Consider the following 24924-nt stretch of genomic DNA (forward strand, 5'->3'; position numbering starts at 1 on the left):
GTTTGTTTTATGTACTTGAGTGCATATATAACAAAGCAAAGTGTACATTTTGTGTTAAAACTGAATAAAAAGTTGATCACAAAAAAGCCCCAAAAATTATGTATGATTTGTTGGAATCAACCAAAAAATGATGCTACATCCGTTTGAAGTCAATAAAGTCAGCAAAGTCAATTTTAAGAAAAAAAATTCTTAATAATAATAATAATAATAATGACTTTATTAATAATCACTAATCAAATGTAGCAATAACTTTAGTGTATTCATTTAAAAAAAAAAACTTATGATTAAAACTACAAAAGTAGGTCAACCAAGATTCCCTCTTTTCTTTTATTGTCAGATTAGCATTAATGAGACAGACAGCCTATATATTAAGATCTACTATAACTTTTAGTGAAAATCTCAAATTTGACATTTTTCACTTTCCAACTCATTTTGCCAGCACGGGTCACATAGAAATAATACTACTATATCACTTTTTAATAGCAACAGCTCAGGTGATTGACATGGAGAAATAGAGTGGGTGGGGGAGAGACAGAGAAAGAAGTAATTATAAGGTTACAGTCTGTAATGTATTCATAGGAAGAACAGCGGATGGCCAAGAGAGAGTGTTTAAAAGTCCTGTGTGTTTACAGTCTCCATGACAACTACCTCAGGTCACACAAAGGGTGCTGAGGTGATTTCTGTCAAACAAGCAGCGGCTTTAGACGCACAGACCCTCAGCAATACATAGCCACACCGCGGACATCAAAAGCGCACCACAAAGCGCATGGGATGCAAAGGGATTCGCCAAAGCACGACACAAACGTGTGCATGGTATTTATTTTCAGAGCTTTCAAAGCTCATTGTGTTATCTGCATTTCAGATAGCACAATGAGGTTTGATGAGAGTAAATGAGTGGCAACAGCTGTCCTCGCTGCACCAGACTATCAACGTCTGCTCGTTTAAGCGCCGTCTAAAGAAAAGCCTTTGAAAAAAGCTTTGTAGTTGTTTAGCAATTTCTGTGTTGACTTTTGGTTATTCAGAGAGTGTCTCTGCCATGAATGCATTCAAGTAGGGATGCCATTTGTTAAAGTGCATGTGTGCGTGGCTAGCACCGCTGTTGATTTGAATTTAGTTTGTGTTCACTAACAGCAATCAAGCAGAGAGCGCACATCCCGGTCAAGTCACCTTGCGGCTCCTCTTATTTGCTATTCATGCCAATTACATCAGATTGGGCTTTCATTATCAAAGCCAGGAAGACAAATCTCATTCACCAGAATCATGCTTCCTACATCAGGACGCCCACACCAAAACGCATATCCTGGGCGAATGGCTGAAATCCAATTTGTTTCATCATCATAGTCATCATTGCAGGGTAAAATGCATTTGTTAATCAATATGTACCGTTGAAATTATGATGAGAATGAGTGAGGAAGGGAGTGAAGAGGAAAGAGTGAAAGACTGAAGGCTAGCAGTGGGCTCTTTTGATGAGATTCCCAGGGTCAGACCTCCCACTCAGTGTGGCATCGGTGTGGCACTCGGGTCACGACTGACACGGAGTTGAAGAAGGTTCCTGCTGTGTTCTGTGAGTTGGATGCATCATCTATGACTGTGCCCTCACCAGGGGACATCATTAATGGATTTGATCCTACGCCATGTGCGTGTGAGGAGACTAGCATCAGGATACAGCTTTGTGTTTACTGTTAAGCTCTCTGAAGTTACGACACCTGTCTAGTCTAATTTGAATTGAATTTTAAAACAAAGCGAATTAAAAACAACATTTGCTGAATGTTTACTATCCAAGATGTAGATAAGCATGTCCAGTCCATTAATTAAATGGTTAGTTCACCCAAAAATAACAATTCTGTCATTAATTACTCACCCTCATGGCATTCCAAACCTGTAAGAGCTTTGTTCATCTTCAGAACACAAACTAATATATTTTTGATGAAATCCAAGAGCTTTCTGATCCTGCATAGACAGCAATGCAACTGACACATTCAAGGCTTAGAAAGGTATTAAGGACATTGTTAAAATAGTCCATGTGAGATCAGTGGTTTAACTGTCTTCAACGTGCTTTCACAAGTGTATCACGACACATGCGTGTTGCTACTGACCCCAAAACCGTCTTTCTAACTAGAATACGGACGAAGACGCACACATGTGTTGTGGTACTGTCGTGAACGCAAGTCAAAAACTGACTGATGTTACCTACTTAATCTCATGACAAAAATGTACCTGGAACTTCTTCGCAAGATACGAAATATGTACCAATAAGTACATATCATTGCAGTTTCCAACAGAAATGAACACTATAGAGGCGGTAAAACAGCGAGAACTTGTAATCGTTTTTATACACAGTTATGATATTTTTTGCTTTCTGGATGTAACAAGCTCTGTAGCTCACCCAGCATGAAATTTGACTTTGGATGCGGAATCCTTGGATACAAATCCAGTAAAAAGCATGTCTCATGATGAAAGAGCTGAAAGACATAACAAGACGTAAAATGAAAATGTACCTGTGGGAACTTTTTTCGCAAGATGCAAAATACGTACTAATAAGTACATATCACTGCGGTTTCCAACAGAAATGAACACTAGAAGCTGTAAAACAGCAAGCTGTACTCGTTTTCGTACACAGTTATGATTACACCTCCATATGTTTTGCTTTCCGGACGTAACAAGCTTGCTTGGTAGCTCAGCCAGTCCGGAATTGGACTTTGGATTCGAAATCCTGTGAAAAACATGACTCGAGAAGAAAGAGCTGAAAGATGAGTGATCGAAAGACAAGCTAAAATGGCATGCTTGTGGTTGCGTTTTTAGATCACAAGTGCTTTTGTTCATACTATCGGGTAGATTTAGGTGTAGTGCAGATGGTACGTTATTTTAAAACGTCAGAGCATTTGAGTTATAGTGCCACTCAACGGACATTTAAAGTCAAAACTGCAGTGACAAAACCAACGCCACATAAAACGTATCATACACTATATTGCCAAAAGTATTCTCTGACCTGCCTTGACTCGCATATGAACTTAAGTGACATCCCATTCCTAATCCATAGGGTTCAATATGACGTCGGTCCACCCTTTGCAGCTATAACAAGCTTCAACTCTTCTGGGAAGGCTGTCCGCAAGGTTTAGGAGTGTGTTTATGGGAATTTTTGACCATTCTTCCAGAAGCGCATTTGTGAGGTCATGCACTGATGTTGGATGAGAAGGCCTGGCTCTCAGTCTCCGCTCTAATTCATCCCAAAGGTGTTCTATCGGGTTGAGGTCAGGACTCAGGTCAGTCATTTTCAACCACACCAGACTCCATCATCCATGTCATTATGGACCTTGCTTTGTGCACTGGTGCACAGTCATGTTGGAAGAGGAAGGGGCCATCTCCCAACTGTTCCCACAAAGTTGGGAGCATGGAATTGTCCAAAATGTCTTGGTATGCTGAAGCATACAGAGCTCCTTTCACTGAAACTAAGGGGCCAAGCTCAGCTTCTGAAAAACAACCCCACACCATAAAAAATGCCCCCTCCACCACACTTTACACTTGGCACAATGCAGTCAGACAAGTACCGTTCTCCCGGCAACTGCCAAACCCAGACTCGTCCATCAGACTGCCAGATGGAGAAGCGTGATTTGTCACTCAAGAGAATGCGTCTCCACTGCACTAGAGTCCAGTGGCGGCATGCTTTACACCACTGCATCCAACGCTTTGCATTTCACTTGGTGATGTATGGCTTGGATGCAGCTGCTCGGCCATGGAAACCCATTCCATGAAGTTCTCTGCGCACTGTTCTTGAGCAAATCTAAAGGCCACATGAAGTTTGGAGGTCTGTAGTGATTGACTCTGCAGAAAGTTGGCGACCTCTTCGCACTATGCACCTCAGCATCCACTGACCCCGCTGAGTTTACGTGGCCTACCACTTCGTGGCTAAGTTGCTGTCATTACCAAACGCTTCCACGTTCTTATAATACAGCTCACAGTTGACTGTGGAATATTTAGGAGCGAGGAAATTTCATGACTGGACTTGTTGCACGGGTGGCATCCTATCACAGTTCCACGTTGGAATTCACTGAGCTCCTGAGAGTGACCCATTCTTTCACAAATGTTTGTAAAAACAGTCTGCATGCCTAGGTGCTTGATTTTATACACCTGTGGCCATGGAAGTGATTGGAACACCTGATTCCGATTATTTGGATGGGTGAGCGAATACTTTTGCAATATAGTGTATGTATGTTCATCAGTGTTGGGGTTAGTTACTCAAAAAAGTAATATATTACATATTACATATTACTCTCAAAAATAGTAATGCCTTACTTTACTTTATTACTCCCTGGAGAAAGTAACTAGTTATATTACTAGTTATATTACTAGTTACATTTTTTTTTTCTTACACAAAAAACTGTTATTCTAAACAAAAAAGCATGACCTACTGCGTGCATCCAGTGCATACGCGATCTCATAAAGCTCTTATAACACAATGGATATTATGCACAATTAATCTTTCATAAAGGTCTACGTGTGTTGTGATTCGTAAGCACGCAATATTCAGCACTGTTCAAAACTTTTGAGCAGTGAGTGAATTCTATCTTAAACACCATTGATTGGCGATGCGTTCCAAAAATCAGCAGATGGCTACATGCTCATGCTGCAAACAAGTTTTAAATCGAAACTGCCTATTCTTGCTCTTACTAATAATATATGTTGTTCTTGCTGCTTTTGTGCAATAGATGAATAATTTTTTTTTTTTTTTTTTTAGATATTTTATGTTTAGATATTTCTATATTGCGGGAGTCCCGCGAATCATTTTATTTTCCCGCATCCCGCACACACACACACACACACACACACACACACACACACACACACACACGAGTCTCTACCCGCCCGCACCAGCACACGCACTTGTCCATCAAGTTTTGTCCCGCGCCGCACTCTGTTGCGTTGGGTCCCGCGGGTTTGCAGGTCTCTATTTGCAAGTGCCGCTCTGCTGCTGGCTGCCGGGTGTCGACCAATCGGTGATGGTAATTTAATGATACCTCGTGCCAAACCCAGACCAATCACTGTTCCCATTCACGCCCCCCTCCCCTTCCCTTCTGTGTTGTCGTGTGCCTTGTGTGTGATGAAGGTGCTACTGGCAAATGTAACGCAAGTAACTAGCTCGGGAAAACTGTAATAATATTACAATTTTCGGACGAGTAATGCCTTACACTACTAGTTACTGAAAAAAGTAATATTATTACAGTAACGCGTTACTTTGTAACGCGTTACACCCAACACTGATGTTCATCTGTTCCGGGGGGGAAAAAAAACACTCTTGTGAAAAAAGTTTCCACAGGTATGTTTTAATCATGAAATCAGTTTTGATATTACATGGACTATTTTAACAATGTCCTTACTATTTTTCTAGGCCTTAAATGTGTCAGTTGCTTTGCTGTCTATGCAGGGTTAGAAAGAATCTCGGATTTCATCAAAAATATCTTAATTTGTGTTCCTAAGATGAATGATCTTACAGGTTTGGAACAGCATAAGGATGAGTAATTAATTACAGAATTTTTGGGTACACTATCCTTTTAAGACATTTTTAACTTCAAACCATTGCCAGCTAAAAATACGGTGTCCACTATCCAGAATACTACTTTCTCCAGTTAAACAAGTGTTCTCATCTGAATCAGGAGAGAAATACGTACAAACCAAGCACAGTTTAGAAGCAAAAACATGTGAGAGGACAACAGGGGATAAACTTCTTCACTGGAGGAATTGTTATTATGGATTATGGACTGTTTTGGTGATAAGCATGCAGCTTCTTTTACTTCACAAGATGTAAATAGATGGATTGTAGGTTATTGTGCTGTTTTTATCATATCAGCTGTTTGGACTCTTATTTTGGCGGCACCCATTCACTGTAGATGATCCATTGATGAGCAAGTGATGTAATGCAAAATTTCTGTTCTGTTCTGATGAAGAAACAAATTCATCTACGTCTTGGATGGCCTGAGGTAAATTCACAACAAATGTTATTTTTTGGGTGAACTATCTCTTTAAAATTCTCAGCTCATGGAGGCAAGATGCTAAAAAAACAAGTAGACAATAGCCAAAGATATTACATTTATTTTTTTATTTAATGAATTACATTAACTTAATTAAAATATGAATTAATTTGAATTATAAATTAACATGTTAAATTAACACCCCTAATAATTATATATAATTAACCTCATAAGCAACAGTTGTACTAGAGTTGCTAAAGTACCATTAGAGTGAGTTGAGGGCCCAAAATTAACAAGTTCTTGATTTCCACTGATTGACTGATCTGTGTTCCAGGGTTTTCTATCGGTTTTAATTGCCTGTCAGTCACTTGCCATCCACAGACGGTATCTTGAAATGCCCTCAGGAAATAGTCGATAGATTGGATTAAACTCCTACTACCCAGGAGACAGCCAATGCACTGATACTAAATGCTGTTATACACATAGACACACGCACACACAGCTGTTTAACACAGACTCTGCCTATCAACAAGATTTAATTTAAAAAGCAGGAAGGGGCTTGGAAGTCCCAGTGGAAAAAACAGAAATAATGACTTGCTGTGAAAAATAAAAGACTTAAGCACCCTGCATGAACTAGCAGGGAGAATGACAGAGAGACGAAGCTAAAAGACAAATATGCCAGTGTTTGTAACCGCAGGACTGGGGTGCAGTTGGGTTTGATTTGAGGTAAGACCCGGTCGGCGTGTCCGCCGTTGCTATGGTTACTGGGATATTACCATTCCCACACAGTAAGCAGGATTCATGAGGCTAATAGAAAGATAATCAAAATGGCACACACTCAAATGGGCCCGCTTGGCTCCAGTGTGAACGCAGACATTGGAAAGATAATGAATAGCAGACTCCTACACTGACACCTCCTCCGGATCCGGTGCTTTTGTTTTCCCACCGGTCACAAATCCCACAATTGCCCAAAATCTGCAGAAAGCCTTTATGAAATTTTGTATGAAAGTGTTTCCAATGCCAATGTGCGATCCCAGTTCAAATACAGCTGAACTGTGTATTCAGCTCCAGAAATCCATATAACACAGGGGGGTCCAAAAAGACTAATTTGGGGTCTTATTGCAGGTTCTCGCATGTTTTATGTAATTATTTATCTATTTATATATGGACTTATGTATTACATACAGTGAGGTCAAAAAGTATTTGATCACCCTGTGATTTTGCAAGTTCTCTTACTTAGAAATCATGGAGGGGTCTACAATTTTCAGCATAGGTACATTTCCACTGTGAGAGACAGAATCTAAAAATAAAAATCCGGAAATCACATTGTATGATTTTTTAACAATTTATTTGTGAATTACTGTGTCAAATAAGTATTTGATCACTTGAGTCAAAGAATTCTAATATTTGGTACAGAAGCCTTTGTTAACAATTACAGAGGTTACACGGTTCCTGTAGTTCTTCACCAGGTTTGCACACACTGCAGAAGGGATTTTGAACCACTCCTCCATACATATAGTCTCTAGATCTGTCAGGTTTTGGGGCTTTCGCTGAGTTTCAGCTTCCTCCAAAGATTTTCTATTGGATTTAGGTCTGGAGACTGGCTAGGCCACTCCAGAACCTTGATATGCTTCTTACGGAGCCACTCCTTGGTTTTCCTGGCTGTGTGCTTTGGGTCATTGTCATGTTGGAAGACCCAGCCACGACCCATCTTTAATGCTCTGACTGAGGGAAGGAGGTTTTTGCCCAATATGTCACAATACATTTCATCCGTTCATCCTCTTCTTAATACAGTGCAGTCGTCCTGTCCCCTGTGCAGAAAAACACCCCCAGAGCATGATGCTTCCAGCCCCATGCTTCACTGTAGGTATGGTATTATTAGGATGACACTCATCATTCTTCTTCCTCCAAACACGGCGAATGGAGTTAAGACCAATAAGTTCTAATTTGGTCTCATCTGACCACAGGACTTTCTCCCATGACTCCTCTGGATCATCCAGATGGTCCCTGGCAAACTTCAGACGGGCCTGGACATGGGCTGACTTAAGCAGGGGAACCTTACGTGCGATGCAAGATTTTAAACCATGAAGTCTTAGTGTATTACTGATAGTAGCCTTGGAAACGATGGTTCCAGCTCTCTTCACGGCATTGACCAGCTCCTCCCGTGTAGTTCTGGGCTGATTCTTCACCATTCTTAGCATCATTGATACCCCACGAGGAGAGATCTTCCGTGGGGCCCCAGTCCGAGGGACATTGACAGTCATCATTAGCCTCTTCCATTTTCTGACAATTGCTCCAACAGTTGTTCTTTTTTCACCAAGCTGCTTGGCAATTGCCCCGTAGCTCTTTCCAGCGTTGTCAAGGTCTACAATTTTGTCTCTTGTGTCTTTTGACAGCTCTTTGGTTTTGCCCTTGTTGCTACTTAGACTTTGGCTGATTGTGGGGTGCACAGGTGTGTAGCTGGACTATTTAAAAGCAAAATAACAGGTCTTTGAGGGTCAGAAATCTGGCTGATAAGCAAATGATCAAATACTTGTTTGACACAGTTATTCACAAATAAATTGTTAAAAAATCATACAATGTGATTTCCGGATTTTTATTTTTAGATTCTGTCTCTCACAGCTGAAAATTGTAGACCCCTCCATGATTTCTAAGTAAGAGAACTTGCAAAATCACAGGGTGATCAAATACTTATTAACCTCACTGTATATACACTACCAGTCAAAAGTTTAAAAAAAAATGTTTTAAAAGTCTTTCCTGCTCATAATAATCCAAAATACAGCAATAGTCACATGATTCTTTATTAATCATTCTAATATTCTGATTTGCTGCTCAAAAACATTAATTATTATTATGTTAAAAAAAACCTGAGTAGACTTTTTTTTAGGTTTCATTGATAAATAGAAAGTTCAGAAGAACAGCATTTGTCTGAAATAAAAATAAACTGTAACATTATAAATGTCTTTATCATCACACAGTCTAATAACAGAGAGTGCATCTCAGAGTCCAGGCGCTGTAAAGTTTTTTTGTATGTAGCCATCTGACAATAAAGGCTTTTTAATTCACAAGAGTGCCATGGTCATTCTGAAGTTTAATGGTCTTTATCATCACCTTTGATCAATTTAAAGCATCCTTGCTAAATAAAAGTATTACTTTCTATCATTTCTGTCCCCCAAAAAAACTTACTGACTTCAAGCTTTTGAATGGTATAGTGTAATGTTACAAAACCTTTTTATTTCATATATAATGATGATCTTTGGATCTTTATATTCATCAATAGATTTATTCAATCAATTCTGAAAAAAAAATGTACTCAACTGTTTTAAATATTGATAATAATACTACTAATAATAAATGTTTCTTGAGCATCAGATCAGCATATTAGAATGATATGAAGGACCATGTGACAATCAAGAATTAAGTAAAAAAAATAAGTGAAAATTTAGCTTTGATCACAGGAATAAATTACATTTTAAAATATATTCTAATAAAAAAGGTATTTTAAATAGTAAAATATTTCAAAATTGTACATGCTTGGTGAGCAGAAGAGAATAAAAAAGAAATAATTTTACAGTTCAAAAACTTTTGACTGGTAGTGTACACTGGGTAAACAGTACATATATAATTAGATTTAACTTTCAGTTTATGGTATTGAAATAATTATACACTACCATTAGTTTGAGGTGGAAGATTCTGTAAGATTGCTTAATGTTTTTAAAAGTAGTTTTGTATGCTTACAATGGCAGCATTTGTAAAAGAAATTAAAAACAATAATACTGTAAATTTTCACATAATTGTTTTCTATTTTAATTCATTTTAAGATGTAATTTATTCCTGTGATGGCAAAGCTGAATTTTCAGCAGCCATTACACCAGTCTTTAGTGTCAAATGATCCTTCAGTAATCATTATAATATGCTGATTAGCTGTTCAAGAGACATTTCTTATTATTATCAATGTTGAAAACTGCGTTGTGCTGCGTTAGATTTTTGTGGAAATGTGATGCTTTTTTTTCAGGATTTTTTTGATAAACAGAAACTTGAACAGTTTATTTATCGAATGCCCATTTTCCAAGAGTTGGTATGATTCTTTAGGGTCTTCATGAAATGTCTGCAACATAATTTGGTTAAAATTCCTCAATGGTGGTGTAAATCAACACCCTTTTTTACTATGTCAAAAACAGCTCTGTTCACAGCAACCCGTTTCGGTGCATGCCTCTTTAAATGATAATGAGCTAATGCTTACTCCGCCTCTTTCCGATTTTGTTTATTCGGTGGTGCGTTTTCATCAAAAACAAAACTAATCCACTGAGTCTTCAGTGGCATTGATGTTGGGAGAAAATTAACACTCTAATGTTCACTTTTACATCCAACTACAAAAAACCTGCATTGCTTACGAGACATTGTCGCTACAGCTACTCGAGTGTGGAGAAAATGGTCGACAGCGTCCAACTAGATGAGGGCAGAAATATGCAAATACGGGACAGTCAGTCAGCAGTCGTGGGCGGAGCCTGAGCAGTATGACATCATACAGCTCCGAAAATCAAAACGGCTTGATAAATGAGACTGTTTAGGTTTCTTGGGGATTAAAAAAAAAGAAGTGAATGGATTTTTATCATTGTAGGGTGGTTGTGTTCACACACTGCTAATACACATTTATACACAAACACTATGTGAAGTCCAATGTCCTCTTTATAAACAAAAAAACAATCTTAAAATACTGCCTTTATAGGCAACTCACTAGGTTTTGGAGTAAAGCTTATGATTACACTCTACAAATGTAACTATTAAGCACTCCACTGTTTTTCTTCATTTGTTTCTCTCTTTCTGTCTATTCTATTGTTGTGGAACCCACTCATTGCCCTTCTTCCATCTACAGTTACAACTGTGCTCCACTATTCTCTTCATTCATTCCTTCTACACCATTTCTTGCTGCAAAGTCAAGTCAATGATTCACTATCCATGCTATTGTCATTGTACATAGCTTTTCTACAAACTCAAACATTGCCTCACACATTTTATTTTCCATGAACAAGAAAAGACCACAACCCATAGAGCCTAGGATGAAATCTCTCTCTCAATTTGTATCATTTCGTAATGTATTTTGAAATGACCTACTGTGACTTCTTGAAGGACGTCATGTCAATGTGGGCGGCCCTCTGGCTTTTGTTTGACTTGTGAACATTTCTGCAGCTGGTCTAATGAAAGCTCTTCTAACTGAAGCATGATTTGCAAACTCACACCTCCTCAGCAAAGGCACTGTCGGTTTTCCACAGCCTGCTACAGGAAGCTTGACAGGTGTTTTTCTAGTCCTTGCAGATGCTTTCTAGACCGAAGTGATTTGAAATAACACATAATTACTCTTTCTTTCAAGCCAAGTCTCTTTGGGTTTAGTCATCTTCGTCCAAAAAAAGAACAGCATGGTAAAAATCAGATTACAAAGCCAAAACCAGACTCAGATAATCACATATATCTCTATATTTTCCGTATCCTGTAGAAGAAACAACTGTGCGCTTTCCATGACACTGAACAGACTTGCATAAATGTCCCCTCCTTACCTGACAAGCATTATACAGCAGCTGGTGCTCAAACTTCTTAATGCCAAGAATCTGTTGAAACATCTCATACAGCTGGTCCTTGCTGAGAATGAGCTCAGAGGCAGCGCTGGCTGTCATGCGCTGCTGGTGCTTGCGTGGGTCTTCTTCTCCCCTGTAGATGGTGTCAAATTTGGCCATCCACGAGCTGAGGACAGTCTCCTTGCTCAAACCATCGATCTCCGGCAGGCTGCGGACACGCTTCTCAATGTGCTTCTTAAAGACCTCACGGGAGTCACTGGCGGAGCAACCACCGCTTTGGACCATACGGGACACACGGTCACTTTTAAGGAACACCTGTGACAAAACATAAATCTTGTTACAGAAAGAAACATATATAAACTACTTGTTAATAGTCTGGAATAAGCTCATGTTGGCCAACAACAACATCCAGGTCCTTCTTGAACTCCCAGCACATACCCTCAAGCACATCACAATAATCAGCTGAGAAGTTGAAGCACCCATGCATGGACAACTGTTCAAAATTATTTATACAACAGTTCTTTCTGGTTCTCGAATCTGATTGGCTGATAAGAGTGTTCTACATTGTACAGTGTATTACAGTCCAGCAGAACTTCAACAGCCATTTCACGGTTTGTATCTTTCCGCTTGCTGAAGTTGCCGTATTTCTCACAGAATGTAGTTTTAAGCATTTTTAGGCGAGAATATACTTGTTCAGACTTCAAATATGTGGTTTGTTCATAAAGATAACGTTTATTTAAACATTTGCATCGACGTTTTCGGACATGTGAGCTCCAGAGACCGAGAGTGCCTCAACTCTCAGAGGCCAGATCAGAATTTACCGCTGGCTCAGACATCTCTGTAGTGGTTAAACATGAGATGAAATTAATTTTGGGTAAATCTAACAGGCAATCTTTGGTCTCTTATTTGTTCCAAAGCAAATAGTTTTGGCAAGATCTCATCATGTTTACTTAAATTCAATGCTGTATATCAGACCACTGGCTGTGTACTTTAACTGAATTGCCTCGCAACTTTTATGATGGCTGTTGTTGTTTATTAAATAATATTATTCAATAAATAATATTTTATATAAATAATAGTAGTATTAAGAAACAGTGTGAGTGTTTTCATGATGGTGATTTTAGTTACGTGGTTCCACCATTAGATTGTGACAAGAGACTGTTTTAATGAGTCAGCAAATAAAGACTTTTAATTTGAAAAATATCAAAGTGTTGATCAAGGAAGTTATTTTTTTCTGTCAAAACAAGCTTGTACGCAGCCAACAAATGCACCGATCAGCGCTGTCATCCGGAATCCCTAACTGATGGAAACATAGTACGAGCCTATCGGATATTGATTTATTGTGATCAGATGTATCGGATGCAGGTAATCACAATCGCTCAGTCAATCTCTCTCTCTTAATCCTCTACTAAACACAATACTCAGCTTTTAATACAGTAATGCAGTAATACTGTGAGCTTTCACTGAAGTAACTCAACATTCCTCTGTTACTAATTCTAAAGTGCCGTTTTGGAATTAGTAACGGAGGCTTATACTCAGCTGTTTAACTGTCAAACTTTGATTTGAATCCGTTGCGGAAGGAAATAGTTCTGCGCAAAAGAGGGTTTTTTAAAACACTCTGTTGTTATTTATGTATTTACACACTTGTGCCTTTGAACCGTTGTATAAACACAATATTACACTCGTAGACGTGAAATACGGCTGTATATCAGCACTGCTGTAGGCCTCACGTCTACTCGTGTAATATTGCTCAGCTGTTTAACTGTCAAACTATGATTTGAATCAGTTGCGGAAGGAAGTAGTTCGGCACAAAAGAGGGTTTTTAAAGACACTCTGTTGTTATTTTGTTTATGTATTTTCACACTCATGCTGCCGAACTGTTGTATAAATGCAATATCACACTCGTAGACGTGAGATATGGCTGTATATCAGCACTGCTGTGATTCATCCATAGGCACGAGGCCGCAGGCCTCACGTCTACTTGTGTGATATTGCTTATATACACACAACAGTTCTTTTTGGACCTCAAATCTGATTGGCTGAGAGGAGTGCAAAATTCTAGTGATATTGGAACTCCAAACATTTCACTGTTTGTATCATTCTGTTTGCGGTATCTCACAGCAAGAGTTTGGGCGATGACCAAATCCACTATTATTTCATTAATAATACTGTTTTCGTGTCACAGAATGTAGTTTTAACGGAATGGAGTTTTTTAAGGTACGAATGTACTTGCTAAGACTTCAAATATGTGCTTTGTCTATTTGATCATCTATTTGAAAATTGGCATCAACGTTTTCAGAGATGTGTGATCCAGCATGTCAGTAGCTGTTTAGCACTCATGAACCCGCCAAGCGCAACCTTACCTCGGCCAGATCTTATGGAATTTGCCGCTGACTCTATATTGGTTAAACATGAGATATAATTTGTTTTGGGTAAAAAACAGGCAGTCTTTGGTCTCATTAATCTTTAAGCTTAAGCTTTTAATAAAGCAACTCAACGTTCCTTCAATACTAATTTTTTGGAATTAGTAAAAGAGGCTTATGCTCAGCTGTTTAACTGTCAAACTTTGATTGGAATCTGTTGCGGAAGGAAGTAGTTCTGCACAAAAGAGTTTTTTTTTAAAGACACTGTTGTTATTTTATGTATTTTCATGCTCGTTCCATTGAACTGTTGTATAAACACAATATCACACTTGTGGACGTGAGATATGGCTGTATATATGCTGTGATTCGGCCATAGGCACAAGGCCGCAGGCCTCACGTCAACTCGTGTGATATTGCTTATATATACACAACAGTTCTTTTTGATCCTCGAATCTGAAAAAAAAAATATCACACTCAATTGCACAATTTAAACTTCTAATCTTGGAATACTTACATTTGTATGTTTTTATTTTAGGTTTTGTTGATATCAATTTAATGTTTAATATTAAAATTCCCTTATACAACAACATCAGATCTACACTGTATATTAGATATACTGTATTTATGATGCATTTTGTGGTATAAGGCTTATTAAAGCATTTTTTTAATTAAAAAAGCCATCGATCTTAACAGCCACAGACGTATGTGTGATCTGAATAAAGGGATGAGCTCTGAGAATAAGCGGCCAAGGCTGCTTCTATCAATTCCAAGTGAAGCAATTTTTCTGGTTTCAAAAACATTGGCTGCAGGTCAGCGCAACCTTGTTAAGTGGCTATCAAGACACTTGAAAAATACTTTGTCCTAAATGAGACAAGATTTTTCCTGTGTCATAAAGTGCACAGTAGAGTCCTGATTCATAACGAGACAAAATTGGTGCGAACCTGGCAGTGCAGAATCTGACAGTCTGCAGTAGGGGTTTAAGGTTATATTTATTTAATAATCTATTTTTTCACTCTTTTTATTTTCTGTATCCTCTCACTGTTCACCTCTCATATATTTATCTCAGCCTACCTTTCTCTCCAGCGGACACAATTCCCTTAACGTGCCTGGATAAGCAGGGAAGATGAGTTGACAGAGAGGGAACATCCAGCACAAATTCAATAAGAGTATCAGGGTTTAATTGAATTGAAAAAGCTGGCTTTCGCTGTGACTGAATACAAAGGCATTTCGCTCATTAGTTTCACCTCATTAAATTACCACCCATACTGAGACCAATCTCCTTTTCGCCCAAAACTCTAGCCCGTGCGGCAATTTATTCCTGATACCCTTCTAGGTCATAAAAGATAATATTTCACCTTAAATACAGTTAAAATATGTGTCACTTTGAGATTACATATTCATCAAAGAGGAAAAAAGTGTCACAAAATCCTTTCTAAGGACTTAATACCTTTAACATCTTGAGCTGAAGTCACTTCAAACATTTAACAGATAGACTGCAACTGTGTACTTATGTATTTAATATATGCACAGGCATGGATTACTCTGCTCATCAAATCCACATAAAGCTAACAGCTTAACATTTCTAAACAATCCCATTTAAACTGCATTATATTAATGGGAGACACAAAGGATCTGTTTAGATGTCCTCAAAAGTTAACCAAAGGTACCTAACTGAGCCTTTCAGCTCCACCATCATTCAAAAGCAATTTATCTGCATAGATATAATGTAGCTTAATGGAGCACCAAGTCATTTCTTCCGCTGTTTCATTTTAGCTTTAAACAACCAACACATTGGCCTTGGGCTCTATAATGACACTTATTGGTGTGCAGCATCGTGAAAAAGCATTTTTAGTTGTTAACGATATTTGCAGGCATATTTTCGTCTGGGATTTTTTGAGCGTGAGTGAACTGGTCATTATGATATCAAAATGGCAGACCATTCTTGTGTAGAATAGGTCTCTAAAAGAGTTTCATGAACAATAACAAAAGAGTACTATATATTTCTCTATGTGTAAACAAATAGAACTGGAAAGCAATTAGTCGCGATTAATCTATTTAAAATTATAAAATTATGTAATTATATACTAATGTTTACATACAATACATACAAATATTTATATTTTTAAATATATACAGTCAAGCCCGAAATTATTCATACCCCTGGCAAATTCTGACTTAAAGTTACTTTTATTCAACCAGCAAGTTTTTTTTTTTTTTTTTATTATTAGAAATGACACAGACGTCTCCCAGAAGATAATAAGACGATGTACAAGAGGCATCATTGTGGAAAAAATTATTACTCATATTTTATTTACATTTGAACAAAAAGTGGCATGTCCAAAATTTTTCATACCCTTCTCAATAATCAATAGAAAAGCCTTTATTGGCTATTACAGCAATCAAACGCTTCCTATAATTGCTGACCAGCTTTTTGCATGTCTCCACTGGTATTTTTGCCCATTCATCTTTAGCGATGAGCTCCAACTCTTTCAGGTTGGAGGGTGTCCTTGCCATCACCCTGTTCTTTAGCTCCCTCCACAGATTCTCAATTGGATTCAAGTCAGGACTCTGGCTGGGACACTGCAAAACGTTAATGTTTTTGTCTGCTAACCATTTCTTCACCACTTTTGCTGTGTGTTGTGCTGAAATGTCCACTGGTGCCCAAGGCCAAGTTTCTCTGCAGACTGCCTGATGTTGTTGTTGAGAATTTTGCTGTATTGCTCCTTTTTCATGGTGCCATTTACTGTGATTAGGTTCCCTGGTCCACCAGCTGAAAAAACACCCCCAAAACATTAGGTTCCCACCACCATGTTTGACAGTGGGGATGGTGTTCATAGGGTTGAAGGCTTCTCCTTTTTTATGCTAAAAGAAGGCTACATCATTGTGGCCAAACAATTAAATTTTTGTTTCATCTGACCATAAAAGAGAAGACCAGAAGTCTTCTTCTTTGTCCAGATGAGCATTTGCAAAGGTCAAGCAGGCTTTTGTGTGCCTTATCTGGAGAAATGGTGTCCTCCTTGGTCTGCATCCGTGGAACCCAGCGGTGTGCAGTGTCTGTGGACTGTCTGCCTTGAGATGTTTCCACCAGCAGAGCCCAGATTCATCAGGATGGCCTTGGTGGTGATCCTTGGATTCTTTTTTACCTCTCTCACTATCCTCCTGGCCAGAACAGGTGTCACTTTTGGCTTCCGACCACGTCCTTTGAGATTTTTTACAGTGCAGAACTTTGCACTGTAGCCACTGGAACTTCAAAACATTTAGATATGGTCTTATAGTATGACGGCAAATCAATGACAAAAATAAACGAGCGGACCACTGATGCTGTCACGCGCAGTAAATCGCATACGCGAGAGGAAAACAGATCTACACGCGAGGAAACGGGAACCGCAAGCTCATTTCAAACCTTCGCGTGCAAAACAAGCCCTCGCGCACGCGTGATCTTTCCCACATCCTCGCGCCCGATCATTTACATAAAACGTTAAGTAAAGAGGTCGAAATGAAGGGGGAAACGAATATAAACGAAAGTAAAAATATAACCAATAATAATAGGCTAATAATAATAATAATAATACAGAAAAAAGACGATCAGTTAATAGAAGGATAGATAAAAATGTCTTGTAGGCCTATTTTATTTGATATAATTTAGGTAATATTTATGATAAACTTCTTCGAATGCTGTCTACACCGGGCACAGACAGCATTCACATAGACAGCATCCCCTGTTGTTAATATAATCAATTTAAAATAATTAATATAATAATTTCTTAACTCAAAATTAAATATTTTTGACAATAAAGTTTGGACTTTATGATTGTATTTATGCCAGTGTGTGACGATCAGTGTTGGGCATACCTTTAAAAAAGTAATTAGTTACAGTTACTAGTTACTTCTCACAAATAGTAACTGAGTTAGTAACTGAGTTACATCATTATAAAAGTAACTAATTACCAGGCAAAGTAATTATTGCGTTACTTAAAAAATCTAATTAGTATAACTGTAAAATAAATATAAAACATTGTACACTAATCTACACTAGTTTAATGTTGTTGTGGGACAACGTGAAAGACAACTATCAGATTCAACATATTATAAATATTATCATTACTATAGTGGAACAATAAAGCACAAATAAAGATGGTTTAGAACTTTAAATATCGTTATCACCTGCGTTCTAAGCCACTAATTTTGTGGTGGCATGTGACGATGTGAGGTGTTTCATTTTAGAATTACTTGACACAGACGCAGAGAGACTCTTTTTTTCCTGCATAAGTTGCACGTTACATAAATATTTTTGCCTTTCACCTCAGCGAGGGAAAAGTATGCTTATACTTCCAGTTTTCAAAAGCTACCCTTGAACTTGTTGGACTTGCCATCGTTGTGACTCCTGGATGTCGGTGTGTGCGACTAAACGTGCGCGTGCTTGTGTGTGAACACCCGCACTACTCTGCCTCTGATTGGCAAACAATGGAAATTTACTCAATGTAAGCCAATCATCGCGTTCTCAGTTACACCACGTTTACAGCCACACCAATCATCATCACTGGTTATGTGTCCCGCCTCAGCCCCGAACATACACAAACACCTCAGAGAAAGAGAGGTCCTATGGCTGAGAAAGACGCTGCTCGCATGAAAACCGCTTCAGTGTTCTCAGTTATAGTAACGCGCATTTTATTGTCAGTAACGGTAACGGCGTTGTAACGGGAGAAAGAGTAATTAGTTTGATTACTCGTTACTGAAAAAAGTATCGCCGTTAGTAACGCCGTTTCTTTATAGCGCCGTTATTCCCATCACTGGTGACGATACATGATTTACAAATAAAACTATGTGAATAATTCACTCTTCAATAAAACACAATATTTATATAGGCTAGTTATTAATTAAATATTAAATAAAATTAAATATTTTAAATTCAACCTTTAAACTGTATTCCAGTTAAAATCCCAGTCATATAGCATAATTAAAACTTTACTGGCATGTCAATCATTTGCAGTATCATTTACATTCAAACTTTAAGTAAGAAGATCGAAATGAAGGGAAAAATAACGAATATAAACGAATGATACAAATATTACAGAAAAAAGAGGGTCAGTTAATGGACTTACAATACTGTGGGATGCATAAAATGTTTATTGTAGGCTTATTTTATTTGATGTACTTTATGTAATATTTATTATTAACTTATTTTGAATGCTGTCTACATCGTGCCAGACTAGCGTAGACAGCATCGCATACTGTTAATATAATCATTTAATATTGTATTAATTTCTATAATAACTAATAACCCATAAACCCAGGACATAAACCCTCTTTTTAGGTTGTAATGACACTTTTCTACGGTTCCGGAATAGAGGAGGTAACCAATGGCGTTTGAGATTACAATTAAACCAGCAAGTCCCGCCCCACGACTGACAAAAAGAAAAGCGAAGGTTTGAAATGAGCTTGCGGTTCCCGTTTCCTCGCGTGTAGATCTGTTTTCCTCTCGCGTACGCGGTTTACTGCGCGCGACAGCATCAGTGGAGCTCTCGTTTATTTTTGTCATTGATTTGCCGTCATATTATAGCCCTTTCCTGACTTGTGAGCAGACACAATGCGCAGCCGCAGGTCCTCAGTGAACTCCTTTGTCTTAGCCATGACTGTCCACAAACCAACAGCAGAGAGCTTCTGTTTTTCACCTGTTGAGTTGATTAAAACAGCTGTTCCCATTGAATCAGGGTAATTAGGATGCTTTACAACAGCTTGGACTATTTGGAATGGTATAGAACTTTGGATTTTCCCATAGACTGTGACAGTTTGCAAAGGGTATGAATAATTTTGGACATGTCACTTTTTGTTCAAATGTAAATAAAAGCTGAGAAATATTTTTTTCCACAAGGATGCCTCTTGTACATTGTTTTATTATCTTTTGGGAGAAGCCTGTGTCATTTCTGGTCAAAATAAAACTAGTCAAAAGTCAAAATTTGCCAGGGGTATGAAAAATTTTGGGCTTGACGGTACATATATGTGTGTGTATTTATATATAAATATACACAGTACACACACATATAGTATGCAAGCATTTATTTTGAATCGATTAATCGTGACTAATCGTTTTGCAGCTCTAAAAAAATGCTTTTAAATTATGCGAAGCACCTCATATGTAAACATGGACCACAAAACCAATCATAGGGGCCTTTATCTATCTGAAAGTGGAATAAATAAGCTTTCCATTGATGTATGGTTTATTAGGATAGGACAACATTGGCCAAGATACAAATATTTGAAAATCTGAAAAAAATAAAAATAAAAAAAATCCAAATTTAAACAGCCTTTTAAGTTGTCCAAATTACATCCTTAGCGATGCATATTACTAATCAAAAATTATGTTTTAATATATTTGGGGTAGGAAATTTACAAAATATCTTCATGGAACATGATCTTTACGTAATATCCTAATGATTTTTGGCATAAAAGAAAACTCAATAATTGACCCATACAATGTATTTTTGGCTATTGCTACAAATACACCCATGCTACTTAAGACTGGTTTTGTGGTCCAGGGTCACATATTGTATATTGCACTTGTAAGTCCCGCCTTGTTGCACTGATGAATAAAAAAAGATCCTAACCTCGTAGTAACTTTGGACAGCGTTGATGAAGGCTTCATCGGCTACAATCTGAGTCTCTCCATTCAGGAAGGCCTGGAAGCGATCTTTAACTGTCTGAAGGTGCTGCTTGCTGATCTGAGAAAAGAAAACATCAGAAAGACAGAAATTGAAATATATAACTGCATTTTCATTCCATGTGACATCAAAGAAAAAAACATGCAGATGTTAACATCTGTTCTAGCTTGGAACATCTTCATTCATAGGAGGAAAAGATGGACATGGCAATGTGATCATTTGGTGACCAGGGGCTGGATTCACAAAAAAAGGAAGAAATATCTCTAGATTAAATTCCAAGAACTTCATAAGAATGTTCCTAAGTGCAATTCTTCAGAAACAACTTAAGAACAACTTTTTATTGCAGGCTTTTGTGTAATCCTGAGTCTTTATCTTAATTATAATCTTAAGAAAAAAGATAAGAACACTCTTAGGCAGTATTTTGGGGAATACAATATCCTCCTAAAGGGATAGTTTTGAAAACGTACCCAATGATTTATGACCTGTGTGTACATGAGGTTCTTCTTTTAGATGAATACAACTGTAGTTACAATAAATAAAATGTCCTGGCTCTTCCGAGCTTTATAATGGCAGAAGTCCAATAAAGAGATTTTGAAGTCCAATAAAGTGCATCCATCCATCATAAAAATTACTCTGCAGATAAAAAGGCCTTCTGAAGTGAGTCAATGCATTTGTATAAGAAAAATATCCATATTTAAAATTGTATAAACTAATCTCTAACTTCCGCTAACAATCATATGCATGTTCACAAGAGAGTGGTGTTTTAGCACATGACGTAGGATGTAGGCGCAGTGTAAGCTTCGGTGAGAATATGCTAGTCTCACAAGAGCCAAGTTTTGTTTACAGCAAAGAAAAACCAGTCTTCTCTTGAGCTTATATCAAAATTCTCCAACATTTCTCTTTACAAATCCTAATTTTGTACTTGTATTTCATGACTGGTGTTTTGTTTTGCTCTCTCCTCTGCGTTTCCACGTTCATAACTTCTGTGTTTGTCTCGTGAACGTGCATATGACAGTTACTGAAAGCTAGAGATTATGCTTTATAAGTTATAAATATTTTTCTTACACGTAAGCATCGAATCACATCAGAAGTCCTTTATTAGCTGCGTGGAGCACTTTTTATGAAGGACGAATGCGCTTTATTGGCACTTCAAAATCTCAACAGCCATTCACTGCCATTATAAAGCTTGGAAGAGCCAGGACATTTGTTAATATAACTCTGATTGTATTCCCCTGAAAGAAGTCATATTCACCTAGGATGCCTTGAGGATGAGTAAATCATGGGGTAATTTTCATTTTTGGGTGAACTATCCCTTTTACTTTTTTAAGTAAAATAATGAAACGAAAAAAGCATAGAATTTTATTTTTAAGATTTGTTTAAGAAATGTTTTGTGAATCCAGCTCCAGAATTACTCAGCAAATGTTCCGTTTGACTCATTCAGCAGAAGCTAGAATATGTTTTCATCCTGCTTTGACCTAAGATCGGGGGACAGTTGCGTAAACGTCTAAGACTAGTCTTAAAAAGTTAGTCATCTAATTTGTTTTCTTAAAGTATTTTGAAAGTCAGTTACAAAATGGTAGACTGGCACAAGACTGATTTTCTCTTGGTTAAATGCTAGTTGGTCAAACAAGTTCTTAAGACACAGTCTTAAAGGATTAGTTCACTTTCAGAACAAACAATTTACAGATAATGTACTCACCCCTTGTCATCTAAGATGTTCATGTCTTTCTTTCTTCAGTCGTAAAGAAATTATGTTTTTTGGGAAAAGAATTTCAGGATTTCTCTCCATATAATGGATATGTATGGTGCCCCCAAGTTTAAACTTCCAAAATGCAGTTTAAAAGCAGCTTCAAAGGGCTCTAAATGATCCCAGTTGAGGAAGAAGGGTCTTATCTAGCGAAACGATTGGTTATTTTCTAAACAAATTGACAATTTATATACTTTTTAACTTCAAATGCTTGCCTTGTCTCGTCTCTGCGATGCGCATGTGTAGTCTGTGTGATCCGGGTAAATACAGTTAGGGTATGTCGAAAAACTCCCATCTCGTTTTCTTTCCCAACTTCAAAATAGTCCTACATCGCTGCAGAAGTACCGACCCAGTGTTTACAAAGTGAACATACAAAGAAGATCACACCCCCTTTACAAAAAAAGGTAAAACAGCTTTGTAATTACACAGACTACACATGCCCATCGCAGAGACGAGTCAAAACGAGCATTTGAGGTTAAAAAGTATATAAATTGTCAAATTGTTTGAAAAAGGTTAAACGTTTTGCTAGATAAGACCCTTCTTCCTCGGCTGGGATCATTTAGAAGCTGCATTTAAACTGCATTTTGGAAGTTAAAACTTCGGGGCACCATACATATCCATTATATGGAGAGAAATCCTGAAATGTTTTTTTCAAAAAACTATTTCTTCATACCTTACTAAGTAACATGACAGCAACAGACTTTTCCCCACTAAGTATTAGACCTCTTGCCAATTTCACAATGCAAAAACAGATCATATTTCAGCCAAGAGTCCACATAAAACCTCTAGACAACCGAGAATGAGAGACACTGCCCATCTCAAAACACTTCTCATCCATCTGGATAGAGACTCGATTTGGAAGAAATGTGAAACAAGCATCTAGATTACAAGAGTGCTGCAGATGCTAATGAGTTTTGCTCATATTGCTATAAAACGATGCATTTTATGTTGGGAAGCTTGGCTTTTTAACAGTTAAGCCTCGTCTTATTTCCTTAATGTTTTCAGAGCTCTTTTCATGTTCTGCTTAGCCCGTATTACGTTCCATTTGCAAGACTAACGTGTTTGTTACTTTGTTCATATTCACAACACACAAATTATTAAGATGCTGAGAGGAGACCGAATCTCTTGTCTCATAACCGAGTCAGGGAATTGATAATTATAGAGCTTATCCTGCGTTCCACTTCTCCCTTGTGTTTTTTCCCCCACCATATGAATTTAAAAGTAAAATAAGCCATTCGGTATAAAAATTGGGCTTTACTGAGAGTTACAATTGAATACAGACAAGAAATGAGATGGATTTGATGGAGTGTGCATATAAAAGGAAGTTGTGGCTTTTTGAATCCACTTTGTGGATGAAATAAATGCAAATGATTCATAATAGAACAAAAATAACATATTGACAATAGCCATAGGTGACTCATCGCTTCGTCCTTTGTAACAAAGAAGGTTAGTTACACGGTTGGCCAGGTTACCTTGATATAAGTGGCACATAACAAAAAGAATGAAATTATAGCACAGTGGTTGTACTATGCCTGAAACATGATAAACACAACCTGAAACATTCAAAAGAACTTGTAGTACTGAAAAGATATGAACTTCAGACCATAAAAAAGGTAATATTATATAATTAAAGCTATTCAAATTCCATTTTACTTCTGAAATGTGACATTGCATGAGAAAAAGATTTGGTTAGTTCACAAAAAAAGATTCTATACAATGATTTCCTTACAGTTTCTTCATCTCTCTTGAATACAAACACAAGCACAATGAGTTGTTAATCGGGAAGATCAATGTAAACACGATTTCCTTTTAATTTCACCATTGATTTAACTCAATGAGATGCTGCATTTAGTTAATTTTCTTTTGTTTGTCACACCTGACCAGTAAACAGCAGCAGGCCTTTGATATGTTAGTGTGCCCACCTCCAGGGTCTCAAACCATATGGTCTCTGTTTTCAGCATGGAGATCAGTGTGTGTGTCTATGTGTGTGTGTGTTTATGTGAATGTTGGACATCCTTTTAAAATCCCAGGTGTTCCTCCTCATCGAATATGTTGCCATGGCCACCAAGTACACATGAACACACCCCTTACCCCATTATCCCCTCTTAGGTTATCCAACAGTATGGCCTCATAACTATGAGAGGCAGCTGCATTAGCTCCATTACTCCCATGGTAACTGCAGGAGTGATTATAGTGGATAGGTTGATGTAGAGCAATTAAAGTGTATCCTCTAAACACTCATCGTAATGTCCTTTCTATGTCACCATGACAATGCGTGCCAGTGTTGAGGCTCCTACATTGCTAACCTCCTGACTGATAGCATACTAACATACTACTACTGCTATTTGTGTCATATATAACAGAAACAATAGGAGTAGTATGCAATATATTCCAAATCCAGCTGAATGTATAATATGTATACCAGCTGAATGGATATTACTCCAGGTATTTGTGCCATATTACAGAAACAAGATTATATATTCAGATTTCACTTAAAATATACTATGTACATGCTGATTTTGTACGTTTGCCCACTGAGAAAGAAATGATCAGTCTATAATTTTAATGGTAGGTTTATTTGAACTGTTACAGACAGAATAACAACAAAAAAATCCA

The 24924-nt window shown here is 37.7% G+C and overlaps 1 protein-coding gene across 12 annotated transcripts in view; it reads right to left on the reverse strand.

The window, feature by feature from the left end:
- The window catches only part of cadpsa (Ca2+-dependent activator protein for secretion a), a 201292-nt gene that overhangs the window by 139116 nt on the left and 37252 nt on the right, over positions 1–24924 (reverse strand). For all 12 annotated transcript variants that reach the window (XM_073826232.1, XM_073826231.1, XM_073826234.1 and 9 more), the window contains exons 3-4: positions 20508–20621; positions 11522–11854 (exon numbers count right to left, since the gene is read on the reverse strand). In XM_073826232.1, the coding sequence (XP_073682333.1) occupies positions 11522–11854; positions 20508–20621 (447 nt within the window). The remainder of the gene's footprint in view (positions 1–11521; positions 11855–20507; positions 20622–24924) is intronic.

This window comes from Garra rufa, chromosome 20 (genome assembly GCF_049309525.1).
Source record: "Garra rufa chromosome 20, GarRuf1.0, whole genome shotgun sequence".
Taxonomy (NCBI): domain Eukaryota; kingdom Metazoa; phylum Chordata; class Actinopteri; order Cypriniformes; family Cyprinidae; genus Garra; species Garra rufa.